This window comes from Nyctereutes procyonoides, unplaced genomic scaffold (genome assembly GCF_905146905.1).
Source record: "Nyctereutes procyonoides isolate TBG_1078 unplaced genomic scaffold, NYPRO_anot_genome, whole genome shotgun sequence".
Taxonomy (NCBI): domain Eukaryota; kingdom Metazoa; phylum Chordata; class Mammalia; order Carnivora; family Canidae; genus Nyctereutes; species Nyctereutes procyonoides.
In genome coordinates this window covers 66,391,204-66,405,047 of record NW_026575146.1, presented here as the reverse complement: position 1 = coordinate 66,405,047, position 13,844 = coordinate 66,391,204, and the positions used below count along the sequence as shown (strand labels likewise).

The 13,844-nt window shown below is 49.9% G+C and overlaps 1 protein-coding gene across 3 annotated transcripts; it reads left to right on the top strand.

Moving 5' to 3' along the window:
* The first annotated feature begins 1,828 nt into the window (after positions 1-1,828).
* On the top strand, positions 1,829-13,499 carry ZNF135 (zinc finger protein 135). 3 transcript variants are annotated; one of them, XM_055309680.1, is made up of 5 exons: positions 1,829-2,136; positions 2,733-2,880; positions 3,524-3,608; positions 6,293-6,419; positions 9,268-13,499. In XM_055309680.1, the coding sequence occupies exons 2-5, from the start codon at positions 2,837-2,839 to the stop codon at positions 10,989-10,991; spliced, it is 1,980 nt and encodes a 659-aa protein (XP_055165655.1). In that variant the 5' UTR covers positions 1,829-2,136; positions 2,733-2,836; the 3' UTR covers positions 10,992-13,499. The 3 variants fall into 3 exon arrangements, with proteins under 3 accessions (XP_055165655.1, XP_055165656.1, XP_055165657.1); XM_055309681.1 differs by lacking the exon at positions 2,733-2,880 and having other exon boundaries at positions 1,831-2,136; XM_055309682.1 differs by lacking the exons at positions 2,733-2,880; positions 3,524-3,608 and having other exon boundaries at positions 1,831-2,136.
* The last annotated feature ends 345 nt before the right edge of the window (positions 13,500-13,844 follow it).

Below are 13,844 nucleotides of genomic sequence, written 5' to 3'. Positions count from 1 at the left end.
ATAAATCCTGGCCCCTGCAAGCATTGGAGTTTGTGAAAGTTGGGGAAAAAAAGGGATCAGGAGGCTAGAGGAAGGTAACAGAGGGACAAGTCCTAAGGGAGCTGGGCAGGGCAACCTGGAACAGGCAAGTCTGTGTGGCACCTTCAGCTGTTCATCACCAGGACTCTGCCCAGACCTTTTGGGAAAAAGATTTCATCATGAGAAGTGTGTACATGACTTTTGATCGAGTAAAAGGAAAGTAGAAAGAAAAAAGAACACATTTTGTGGAAGAAAAAACTAAGAAAAAAAATTAAGTATCTTTTTGCATTTTGGTTTGTGGGTGAGGGAACTGATAATTGACATTTTATGTATATTTTATTTTATTTTTAATATATATTTTAAAGTCTTCATACTGTAGTATAGAGAAGAGCAGGTGGACTTTCGGTATGACAATCACAGATGTGAGCCTTTATAGTCTTTGAATGTACAAGACACTTTAATTTTTTTTTTAAATTTATTTATGATAGTCACACAGGGAGAGAGAGAGAGAGGCAGAGACACAGGCAGAGGGAGAAGCAGGCTCCATGCACTGGGAGCCTGACGTGGGATTCGATCCCGGGTCTCCAGGATCGCGCCCTGGGCCAAAGGCAGGCGCCAAACCGCTGCGCCACCCAGGGATCCCTACAAGACACTTTAAAGCCGATAAACTTGTCTTTGCCTCATTTACATCAGTGCACTCTGATTTTGAGCCATCCATTGTATTCTTTCATACCACTGTTGTAGTGCTTATGATGTGTAAAGTCTTTTACTCATCTAAGAACCAGCCTAACCTTTTTAAATGTCTGTATGTGTAAAGAAAACGTACCCAGGTAGGTTTATCCCTAACATGAGAATTCCTACTGTCTTCTCTGCTGTGTTCAGCCAGAGCTGATTCCAATTGTTCCAAAGAAAAAAAGGCCCCTGTCTTGACACCTTTTCTCAGCTTCCAGTGTGCAAGCCCTGACTTGAATCAATCGATCTTTCTTAAAAGGGGAAGTGCACATGGCTCAACCTTGGTTAGATTCTTTATACTCACTTCTCCAGGGATGGTCCATGCACATCAGTGAAAGGAAGTCTGGCTTGAGTGGGTGATGGCTAACGTGCACACCTTGTTGGTTGGTGCCTGGTCCACTGCTGACTGCTGTACCCTGGGCCTAGAGCCTGGCAGGCCTTGATCAATGTTCAGCCAAAAATAAATTCAGTCAAGGAGGGCACTTCGGCTTTGAATATTATGCTGTTGTTCAAATGCACACATCTGACAGTGATGTAAAGCAGTTTAAAAACGTGTCTACCACGGGATGTTTCCTACGACCACGTCTTCAGTAATGCAAGACAGGGCCGGCGTGGCAAATCGTAAACGGCTCTAGTATTTGGCATCTTAGTCAATGTCACTGTTTTAATTTTTTTGCGGGTCATTTTTGTGTCTTGTATTTTCTTGCTGTTTTTTGGAAGCACCACGTGTTTTACAGTAAAGTTTACGGCACAGTTTCCAACATGAAAGAACTCCGACGTCGCTCCAGGAGGACTTACTTCACTCTGGCCCTACTCACATCGCCTCGGCGGGGGCGTCGTCCTCGGGATCTCCCACCGCCTCTGCTGTGGGTGCTCCTGACCCCCCACCACTGTAGCTACACTAGTCCCCAGCCAGTCCCCGCTGTAAGAGCGCGAGGACGACGTTCACGGGGCCCACCACACAGCTAGCGGGGACTGGACATTTTTGACGGCGTCTTGAAGACCCGCGTCGAAACTCGAACTCGGTTCCCGCGGGGACGCTCCGGGGTCAGATGGCAGTTGCGCACAGAGCCCGCGCGTGGGCCTCTGGGAGTTGTGGTTTGGCGCCACCTGCGCAAGCGCAGTCCCGGCCAACAGCGGGCGTGGCCTTCGTCCTGCCATCAGGCAAGGGCATGGAAGGGTTTTGGGGAGGACAGTCTAGGTTAAGGTCCGCGAGGCTGAGCTCCTTACTCCGAGTCCCGTAGCCACGGCCCCGGGCGAGGGTGAGGCGAGCAGGGAAACGACCAAAAGTGCGCGCGCCGCCCTCTGGGAGATGTAGTTGGGCGCCCCAGCGCAGGCGCAGATCTGCCTGGTGACGGCCGCGGCCTTTGTCTTGCCGTCCTGCTGGTAAGTGAGAATGGGGTGGCCGGATCGGGGGAGGCCGAGACGGGCGGGCATCTGGAATCTTCCCTCGTGCGTCTGTGGAGAGCCCCCTTTCCTGCTTTAGGCTAGGGCGGGTCGCTTCGGGGGCGGTTGGGGCGGGGCCAAGTGGGCGGGGCCCAGACCGGGTCCGAGAGGAGGAGTTGCGGCCGGGGTGGCGCCCGGGCTTTGGCAAAAGGGGTGGGAGCCCCCGGCTTCCGGATCATGGTCAGGATGGCAGCTGGTCCGACCCTTCAGAGTCAAGAGCCAGCCTGACCTGCATTCCTACCTGCTTTGGTGGGACGTCCAGGGTTTGGAGGGTGTGGAGGGCCGAGCCCCGCTGTGGAGTCTCTCAGGAACTCACCGAGCGGCTTCTCAGGACGATGGTGAGGGAGACCGAAAGCACAAGATTTTACTCCCAGCCATTTTACTCCCTGGGACCCAGAACACAGACTCATTATGTTAAGAGTCTTACTGAGTACCATCCAGGCCTCTGTATTAATTCAGCAAGCACCTATTTTGATGTCCTGGGTGCCAGGCCCTTTGCTATACCCAAGAGCCCCCAATATTGTTCCGGTCCCCAGATCCCCCAGGGGAGTCAGGAGGATGATAAGAAACCTGTCAACACATCACTGAACAAGATAACTCCCATCTTGGAAACCGCTGTGAAGACAATAGGGCACAGAATATGGGGCAGAATCAAGGGTGCCCGGGAAGGGTCATCAAGGGGAAGTAAGTACAGAGGGACAAGGGAAATGCATTCTACCAGAATGAGTTTCATTCTGGGCACTCAGCCAGAGATGAGCTTGTAAACCACCACCAGTGAAGCCTTGCATGTAGCAGATGCTAAATAGATGCTCACTGAAGCAAGAGGCTTTCCTTCCAGCACAGATTGCCTTCATGTGTATACTGCTGCATGCCAGGCTCCATTTTCAGCCCTTGCCACACCTTAATTCCTATAATTTCTGTGCTGGTTCACCACTCTCATTTTATGAGAGGGGGGAACTGAGGCAAACAGTGCCCAAAGACTTCATAACTGTCTAGCTTTCTGTCAGTAGCAGAAATAGTTATCACGCTGGAAGTCATCTGAGCAACTGGAGGTCTGCCCCTTGCCTGCTGTGGCCTTCAGTTTTTCTATTTGTGAAATGGGGTAGGAGAATTCAAGGTAATCCATCAACTGCCTGGAATAGCACTGGGTGGAGTAGAGGCCTGGAGAACGCCAAGCTGAGGTTTCATTGCTGGTGGGGTTGGCCTCGGTGCAGGGCTCCAGGCTCTAGCAGCCACAGCCCTTCCTACTTGCACACAGATAACAGGGTGGGGGGTTTCTGGTCACCACAGCCACTTGCCTAGTCTCTCATATCCCCGTTTGCCTCAGAACTGCCTGCAGAGGAGCTGGCTGTTCCTGCAAGAGGCCAGCAGAGGTGGGAATGACTGCTGGGCTCTTTGCTGCTGGGGCCCCGGTGAGTACACTGCCAACTTCACACACAGGCCTCCCAGGCCTGGCCTCTGGTCTGCACAGACTCATTCTCCTCTCAGGGCCTTTGCCCTTACTCTGTTCCCTGCCATGAATGTGCTTTAGTCAGCTCCATCTTCCTTCCAATTTCACACCTCACCACCTCTGAGAGGATTTCCCTTATTCCTTCAAGATTATGATTTTCTTCAAGACAGATGAGGGGCAGATAGCACTTATCCATTCCACTGATGTGTCTGGCACTTTCTCAATCCAGGGTTCCAGTTTGTACTGCCAGCTCACTCTCTCCATCCAGTCCCTTAGGCAACAGGCACTTAGCACTTGCTATTGACTAAGTGGTGCACCAAGCTCTGTTATAGGAATTACAGGTTTGGGAACAGAGAAGATGAACAAAAAAAAAAAAAAATCACCATTCCTGTGAGGCTTACAGTCCCTATGAGGAATGTAAATGCGCCAAGTGCTGTGCAGGGAAATGAAGCCCTGAAGAAGATGGGCTTAGGCACCAGGCATTAGCCAGTATAGCCCAGAAGGCCTCTATGAGGAAGTGGCCCCCAAACAGAGGCCTGCAGGGGGTTGGGGGATGAGATCAAGGCCAACAGTAATAATATTCCAGGCTCGGGGAGTACCACAAGCAAATGCCTGGTGGTGGAAACAGGCACTTTCCATAAAGGGCAGGTACATAACATAATAGGAAGACTGAGAACCAGGTCTTCTAGGCCAGTTGCTTGAGGCTAGGGCTTTGGGAAGCACTTCTGACCATTTTTGCCCCGTGCAAAGGCCCAGAACACAGTAGGCACTCAGTGAATGGGTGGAAATGTACCAAAGCCTGTGGTCAGTACTGGACACACTCCACCCTATCCTCCAAACACGTCAGCCCCGTGAGGTTGGAATGAAGAAACTAAAACACAGCTGGGAGTGGCTGAGCCAGGGCTAAACTCAGGATGCCTGGGCCCAGCTCAGACCATGTGCCCCCACCAAAGCCCCCAGTACTCAGCACACATCCCACTGCCTTCATGACTCTTCTTCCAGACCTCTGTATGGCTACGCCATCAGCATCCCATTTTCTCTAGACCACTTACCCTTCCTGGGATTCATTTTTTTAAAATATTTATTTATTTATTATTTATGATAGACATAGAGGCAGAGACACAGGAGAGGGGAGAAGCAGGCTCCATGCCAGGAGCCCGACCCGGGACTCGATCCCGGGACTCCAGGATCACACCCTGGGCCAAAGGCAGGTGCTAAACCACTGAGCCACCCAGGGATCCCTGGGATTCATTTTTTGTCAGCTCCCAGACCCTGTAACTAGCGCATGAACACCATGTGGCCAGGTGTGTGTCTCTTGTTTCCATGGCATCTGTGGAGCCCTGAAAGGTGACCTGCACTCAGTGGTCTCTGCAGATAACACTAAGACCTATTGAGTCTGGAAAATGTAGCAGAAATAGGGATAGGGAAGTTAGTAAAATAAAACCTCCCCAAGTCCCCCAGCACACTTGCCTGAATGGTGGCTCACACAGGTAAAGCACCCAATATGTGCCAGGCCTGGGGCACACACACCATGTGAATTCCCTTATTCCTCCCATCAGCCTTCTCAGGGAGTTCTCAGTAACCTACAGATGTGGGCAGGGAGGCTCAGAGCACTTTAAAACATGGACCTGAGGCTGGAGTTTAAAGCCCAGTCATCTGGGTTGAGGGCCAGGTCTTGACAGTGCCCCCCCCCCAAAGCCTAGTTTAATACCTTCTGCTGCCCCACATCTCCCCTCCTCTGGTGGGGGAAATGTTAGCAGAGGCATATGCTGCCAGTTGGGCCAGGATCCAGTATTTGGCTACCTTGTGTCCCTCACTCCCATCACTCAAGGCAGTGACAGCCAAAGTCAAGGTGAGGCCCTGGACTCACTTGCTTCTGCCCACCTCCCCACCTCACCCAGCCATCCACAACACTTGATTTGGTGAGATGAAACTGCCTTTGCAGAGGATGTCTGTTTCTGCCCCTCACATGCCTTGAAGAAAATCATAAATTCCCCACCCAGTCACAGAAGAAACTGGCCTTGTGTGGGAATTTCAGAAAACACACAAGTGTGGTAGTGATGATTCCGGAATCCCCCTGGGAGCCTCCCTGCACCCTGGAACCCATTTAGACTTTCTCCTTGGGATTGTGTTTTTACCCCAATTTATAAATGTCCAAAATAAAAGACTAGGAAATGGTCCCCAGGAGTCCTTTAACTGGGGACCCCCATATAGTTCATTTGCTCGTTCCCCCCACTCCATTGACTCTTCTCTCTCCTCACTTTGTATTCAGGTATCATTAATGCACAATATAGGTTTACGTGAATGTGCAGCTTGTTGACTGCAGGTATAGACACCAGTGGACATTCTAGCTGATGTATGGGAGGTTTTCAGCCTCCCTGGGCTCCTTCATGCCCCTCCCTCGGTCACTGCCATGATGGCATTTCAGGGGTCCTGTGTTTGCAGGACCCGGTGGGTCCTCTTATATCCTAAGACCCCCTTTCTTCTAGCAGAGCCCTTAGACCCCACAGGAAAGCTGACCTAAATCCTTAGACCTGAGAATCCCCCCCCCACCACCAGCTTGGCTCTCCCTGTCCACCAGCTGCTCCTACTAGCAGCCATCGCCAGGTGTGGCCTGGGTGAGGACATTTGTGTGTGATGTTTCAGGAGCAAGTGACCTTTGAGGACGTGGTTGTGGACTTCACCCAGGAGGAGTGGGGGCAGCTGGAGCCTGCCCAGAGGACCCTGTATCGCGATGTGATGCTGGAGACCTTCAGGCTCCTGGTGTCTGTGGGTAAGGCTACAACTGAACCCCTGATGGTCTGCCTCCAGCACAGATTCTAATTCTCCTGGGTTAAAAGTAGGGGTAGGTTTAGTCCTTAAAAGCAGATACCTAGCATGAGTTTTGGGCTTTAGAGACCTGATATTTGGTTGGAAGTTATAGATCCCACCCGAAAATGCCAGAGGCAGAAAATCCTGGGGTAAGAGGGCCATAGTGGCTCCCATGACTGCAGAATCCCAGGGTCTTTCTGTAGTGCTATCAGAAACCCCCTCCCCCCACACTTCCTCCCTCTGTATCTCTTTCTGCCTCCATTCACAGATGGGCCCCCGGAAGTGAGAAGACAGCTACCAGAGTACCTCTTTTGCATCTGAGACCAGCAGAAAAGACAGAGTCTGTGTCCTGGGCACCCATAGAAGCTAGGTCCTTCTATGGTCCTAGAAGGTCCTAGGTCCACTGGTCATTATTGCCAGCAGGCAGGGGAAGCAGCAGAACTCTAATTGGCGGGGGCTGGGTCACACATCCACCCAGAGCCAGTGTTGGTGTCTGTATGAGGCCTAGCATTAGGGCCTCTACCACAACCTGTCACCTCTAGGGCCTACAGCCAATTGGTCCCAGAAGACTGAACATGGAGTGGACAGGGGGATGGGGAGGGTTCTGGAATACAAAGGCATACTTGTGGGTCTCCCTTGAGCAGGATGTTGGCTCCCCAAGCTGGATGTCATCCTCCTGCTGGAGCAGGAGGAGGAGCTATGGGCAGTGGATGAGAGGGTGCCCTGAAGTGTGTGCTCAGGTGAGGGGAGAGCCCTGCAGGGCTGGGAGGAGCCCATTCAGCCCTGTGGCACTCTCTCTTCATATCTGCTTTCACATTCTTCAGGGCAAATTGACTACTCAGTCTTTCAGTAAATGTGCATCAAGCATCCGTTCTGCGGTGAGTGAGACCTAGTTCTCATCTTCAGTGAATTTACATTCTTGGTGAGGGAGGGGGCATGCAGTAAACAGGTAAAATAATAACTGCATAAGATACGACATATGAAGAATGCTGCAGAAATGAACACAGGTCATGAGGCAGAGGCCAGGTTGTGGGGATGACTTGAGCACGTATGAGGCTAGCCTCTCCAGGGAGGTGATGTATGAGCTGAAGCCTAAGTCATGGGAAACCAACCCCACGAAACAAGCTGGGAGAACAGAATTCCAGGCAGAAGGAATAGCAAGTGCAAAGGCACTGGTGGGGGGAGGGAGGCAGTTGGCTGCTCTTGCTGTGTAACAGACATTCCAGCTTCAGTGGTTTAAACCACAGAATCTTTTACAAACTCATGTATCTGTGGGTCAGTGATCCAGTCTGGACTTTTCCATGTACTCTTCAGGGTATGTTCTCCATATATCTTATCCGGTTCCTGAGACCAGTACCAACTCTGTAGGAAGTGGGGCTGTCCCGGCACTGGTGTCAGGCCCTGACCCAGGGGGAGAGGGTCACCACAGAGTCTCTCCAGTTCAGAACTAACCAGCCTTTACCTAAGTTATTAGCTTTCTATGGCTGCTGTAACAAATTACCACAAATTTAGTGGCTTGTTGTTTTACAGTTCTAGAGGTCAGAAGTCCAAAATGAGTGTCACTGTGCTATAGTCAAGGTGTCAGCAAGGCAGCATTCCTTTTGCAGTGCCTGGAGAGAGCACATTTCCTTTCACTTTCCAGCTTCCAGAGATGCTTGCATTCCTTGCTTCACAGTCTTGTCCATCTTCTAAGTGAGCATGGCCCTAAGGTCTTCTCACATCAGCCTGGCCCTGGCCCTAGTCCTCCTGCCCTGCCCCCCATTATCTCGCAGTTCCAGAACCCTGTGATTGCCTTGGGCCCACTAGGATAACCCAGGGTAATCTCAGATGATTAGAAAAACAGGGACATATTTGGGAGCTACTATTTTGCCAGCCACACTTGGCTTGATCTCTCTCTTTTTTTTCTTAACACTTAACTGGAGTGTAACATAAGTGGGCAGGGTGGCCCCATCACAACTTTAGGCCAATCCAGTGTGGTAGTGGGGATGGCATACACTGAAGCCATGACTGTAGGGACAAAAAGCAGTTCTGCCAGGAAGAGGGAGAAAGGGATGTGTTTGTTCAGCACGTCTGTTGGATACTGCTGCGGGTGGGGATGCCATGGTGACCGAGGTAGACAGAAGCCCTGCCCTTAGGGAGCTCCCAGTGGGTGAGACAGACCCAACAGACCAGATCCAAGTCCTCTTATTCACCTTAGGTCATTTATCCACCCTTGTGGTGATATACAGCTCTCTCCAGACTGGGGGAGCTGATGGTTTCTTGACATGTGGCAGAGGTGAAACAGCAGCAGGAAACCACTAAAAAGAAACTGGACCTGAGCAGTGGGAGGGCTGGTCTGGGTGGTCCTTCACCTGTGAGGCAGCTGTTCCTCCATCACCACCTGGCTGCTTTCGTCAGGGCCTGGCCATTGCTCTGCCTCTTCTGGCCTGGGGCATCTGCTGATGGCTTTGCTAGCTGCTCACTGTCAGCCCAGCGTCCTCTTCCTGCCCTCACTCTCTGTGTTCCCCTTGCTTCCCTTGCAAGATCCATCTGTGTCCCTCTGCCAGCTCCCCCCTTCCCCCTTTTCTTTCCTGCTCCCTCATTTGCGGAACTGTATTTTTAAATGGTCAAATGTACTTGTGCCTTCACCCTTTCAAAACTATCAGTTTTACTCTTTTTATTTATATTTTTATTTATTTTTTATTTATATTTATATTTTATTTTTTTATTTTTATTGTTTTTTAGTTTTACTCTTTATCTACCCATCTACTACCACAAACTCTTCCCCCCAAACTGAAATTAAGGAACATCTCCATTTTTGTTCCTTTCAGATTTGGAAACTAGGCCCAAAACCAGACTGTCAGCTCTAACGCAAGACATCGCTGAAGAAACGCCCAGCAGTATCCTGGTGGAAAGGTTCCTGTGGGATAGTCTGTGGTGCTCTGAGGGTGACGATGCTGAGGGCCACGGGGGGCAGCGTCATGAGAGCCGAGATAGACACATGGTGCAGGCAGCCTTCATGCCCGTGAAGACACTCATGCAGCAGCGGCAGCAGGGGAATGAGTTTGGGGAAAACTTGATTCTGAGCCCTAGTCTCCCATCTCAGCCAGAGATTCCTGAAAGACAAGGCATCCATATGCTGGGGACACACAGGAAGAGGGGGATGCCAGAGCCAGAGCTAAATGCTCAACAGGAGATATATGCAAAGGAGAAGCCCTACAAGTGTCAGGCATGTGGAAAGGCCTTTAGTCACAGCTCAGCACTTACTGAGCACAACCGCACGCACACAGGAGAGAGACCTTATGAGTGTCACGAATGCGGAAAAGGCTTCCGGAACAGCTCAGCACTTACCAAACACCAGAGGATCCACACTGGTGAGAAACCTTATAAGTGTACTCAGTGTGGGAAAACCTTCAACCAGATTGCCCCACTGATCCAGCACCAGAGAACTCACACAGGGGAGAAGCCCTACGAGTGCAGCGAGTGCGGGAAATCTTTCAGTTTTAGGTCCTCCTTCAGTCAACACGAGCGGACTCACACTGGGGAGAAGCCCTACGAGTGCAGCGAGTGTGGGAAGGCCTTCCGGCAGAGCATCCACCTCACCCAGCACCTTCGAATTCACACGGGAGAGAAGCCCTACCAGTGTAGGGAGTGTGGTAAGGCCTTCAGCCACAGCTCTTCCTTGACCAAACATTGGCGAATCCACACTGGGGAGAAGCCGTACGAGTGCCATGAGTGTGGGAAGGCCTTCACACAGATCACACCACTGATTCAGCATCAGAGGACCCACACGGGAGAGAAACCATATGAGTGCAATGAGTGTGGGAAGGCCTTCAGCCAGAGCACACTCCTGACAGAGCATCGGAGGATCCACACGGGAGAGAAACCCTACGGGTGCAATGAGTGTGGAAAAACCTTCAGCCACAGCTCATCACTCAGCCAGCACGAGCGGACGCACACAGGAGAGAAGCCGTATGAATGCGGTCAGTGTGGGAAGGCCTTCCGGCAGAGCACACACCTCACTCAACATCAAAGAATCCACACTGGGGAAAAGCCCTATGAGTGTAGTGACTGTGGTAAGGCCTTCAGTCACAGCTCATCCCTAACCAAACACCAGCGGATCCACACTGGGGAGAAGCCCTATGAATGTAATGAGTGTGGCAGAGCCTTCAGCCAGCTTGCCCCACTCATTCAGCATCAGAGGATTCACACGGGAGAAAAGCCCTATGAATGTAATGCATGTGGCAGAGCCTTCAGCCAGAGCTCCCTTCTCATAGAACACCAGAGGATTCACACCAAGGAAAAGCCCTATGGGTGCAACGAGTGTGGAAAATCCTTCAGTCACAGCTCATCGCTCAGCCAGCATGAGCGGACACACACTGGGGAAAAGCCCTATGAATGTCAGGATTGCAGGAAATCATTCAGGCAGAGCACCCACCTCACTCAGCACCGGAGGATCCATACAGGAGAGAAGCCATATGAGTGCAGGTACTGTGGGAAAGCCTTCACACACAGCTCGTCCCTTACCAAGCACCAGAGAACTCATACTGGGTAAACCCACTTCACACTCACTGGAACATGGGAAAGCCTTAAGTCATAGCTCATCCTGTACTAGACTTGACCCAGTCATTCTCAATGGAAACAATACAAGTATATGCATATGCAAGCCTTCACACAGCACATGTCTCAGACACCCTCAGAGAGGTGTGGTGGAAATGATTGTGGAAATATTAAGCTCTAGGTCATCCATCCCCAGATATCAGATCATCCAAACAGTAGTAGGGAAATGTGGAATTAATCAGTGTTGAGTACCCTCAGTCATAAGTGCCCACTAATGCTACATTGTACAACCTACAAAAAAGAGAAATGGGGGGGGGGGGGATGTAGTGGATCTGGAGATGGCTTCATCCAAGGATTCATAAAATTCCAAATGAGAGATTTTCAAAGTGGTGAGAAACCCAACAAATGCTTTTTGTATACAGGAACCAGATACACTCAGGATTATCATTATTGCACATTACATTCTTGGGAGGGGTGCTTATGAATGGTGCAAGATGACTTTATATAAATTTCTCTACAGGACTCACAGGCATTAGAAACACAGATGTTGCTGTTTCACAAAAAGGAAGATTTCTTTTCCCTTTGTTAAGCCATCATCTTATGAACAATAGCACCTCCGTATTGGAACCTTATGTTTTGCAAGATTTATCTTTTTTGAGAAATGTACAAGTTAATCTTCTCTGGATAGTTTTTCATTGATTCTTTTTCCTGGTGTTTAATAAGCTTTTGTTTTTGTATAATCTGTGTTGAAGGTCCATAGTATCACATTAAATCCTGAATCCACTAACAGCAGTCTCTCTCAGAGCCACAACCTTTGAACAGTGATTTATCCTTATTAGAATCCGTATTTAAATTGCATTGGCTGGATATGGCCACCAACTGTCAGGGTTATATCGGTTGGCTTACTTTACCAATCACAATCCTGGGATGTAAGTTTCTCAATAACTTGAAATTTCTCCCTTGGGGGAAGGATATTACAAATAGTCTTCCAGTAGTCCCCAGTATGCTTGTGCAATGCCTCTCTTTTTTTTTTGGAATTAATTTCATCGTCATTTATTTTTTTTAAATTTTTATTTATTTTATGATAGTCACACAGAGAGAGAGAAAGAGGCAGAGACATAGGCAGAGGGAGAAGCAGGCTCCATGCACCGGGAGCCCGACGTGGGATTCGATGCGGGGTCTCCAGAATCGCGCCCTGGGCCAAAGGCAGGCGCCAAACCGCTGTGCCACCCAGGGATCCCTTCATCGTCATTTAAAAGCCACTCAAGAAAACAACAGTCCCTGGTATAAACAATGCAAGCCACATCAGTAGATTTAGTTATTCTAATAATACCATTTAGGAAGCAAGAAGAAACAGGTGAAATTAATCTGTCCCTATATATCCCAAATGTAACAAACCACTGATGGAGGAGATGTTTTGCTTGCTTTCTGTGTGGTACATCTTTGAAATCCATTGTGTATTTTGTTTGTGGCCCACCTCAGTTTTCTGTAGCCTCCTTTTGGGTGCTTATTTGCCACAAGGAGCCAGCCAGTGGCTGGACTGGACTAGGCGGCTTAGCAGCCTCAGCCCTGGTCAGCTGTGTCCACCTTCCTTTATTACGTGTATCCTCCTGCGTCCCTGTGTTTCTGTTCTTGTGTTCCTTCTTGTCCTCAAGGAAACCAGATGTACTGAGAAGATCAGCTTCTTTAAGTAAATGGCATGAGAGGCTCTTACCCCTGAATCTAGTGTAGAAAATATGTCACGCTAGTTGTGCACAGTTCAGACTCTCTAGGGTTAGAATTCTTGTCAGAGAACACTACATTTGGAAAACATGTTAAGGCTCCTCTATTCCAGTTCAGTTCAGTAAAACTGGAACCAGACTACACACACTTGCAGTCTTTAGAAAATGCCAGATCACTGAGAACCCAAGCCACACAAGCTCCTGCTGTCCTGTTGCAGCCCTTGCTCACCTGCCCTGTAATAATACAAACAGGAACACAGCTCGGAATTGGGAACCATGGGGAGGTGCCCACAGTATCACTTCTACCCTACATTAGGGAGGGAAACAGAAGTGCCTTCCCCAGCAGTGCTACTCCAGTGCAGGCGCATTGAGGACATTATACCCAGAGTGTCAGAAAAATCGCAGGGGCACATGCACTTCTGACCAGGGGCCCTGACTTATTTGGATAGTTGCTGATATATCTTAATCATTGACATAAAAGTTCAAACCCAATAAGGAAAACTGAAGGGTGTGAATACAGATTCAGAAGAGGCCGTGCAGTTTCACCTTTGCTCACCGGACACTTGTGCTTAGAACCCAGAGATGCTAAGGCTTCCAGCTACCACGAGGCCACTGGGCAGCAAGGATGTTCAAGCCAGGTGGGCTCTGTTCATGGGCTCCAATCAGCCAGGCCTACTCTGCAAGTCCTCCAAGCCACATCAGGCATGCACATGAGCAAGGCTTCAGGTAACTCCAACCGCACAGCTTTCAAGATGCCTCAGATGTCAGGTTCCCAGCTGAAGTCTCACACACGGGCAAAAACAAGCCATACCTGCTGTGCTTTTTCCAAATACTGACCCCCTGGATCTGTAAGTAAAACAAAACGCTAATGTTTCATGCTGCTGAACTGTGGGGTGACTTATTGCACAAACAGTAGTAATCCATAAACCCCGGGACCTGGGACCTCCTGCTGCAGAAGCCAGCCCCCAGTTGAGTTTCCCCAACTGTCCCTTTCCTGAATGGCCATCCCTCAGGAGCCCTACTCTCAAGAGATACATCTCTTGTCAGCCAGAGGGTGGGGCTGGAGAGCCATCATGTCAATGAGACTTGGGTGGGGAGCCACGTGTTTTATAAAATCAGGCTGTCAT

What these genes read in the sequence shown, in the direction of transcription:
- ZNF135 (XM_055309680.1), top strand. Translation starts at nt 2,837, where the DNA reads ATGGGGCAGAATCAAGGGTGCCCGGGAAGGGTCATCAAGGGGAA. An exon ending in GGAAGGGTCATCAAGGGGAA is followed by an intron (nt 2,881 to 3,523) that starts GTAAGTACAGAG and finishes CGTTTGCCTCAG; the next exon opens with AACTGCCTGCAGAGGAGCTG. An exon ending in CAGGCTCCTGGTGTCTGTGG is followed by an intron (nt 6,420 to 9,267) that starts GTAAGGCTACAA and finishes TGTTCCTTTCAG; the next exon opens with ATTTGGAAACTAGGCCCAAA.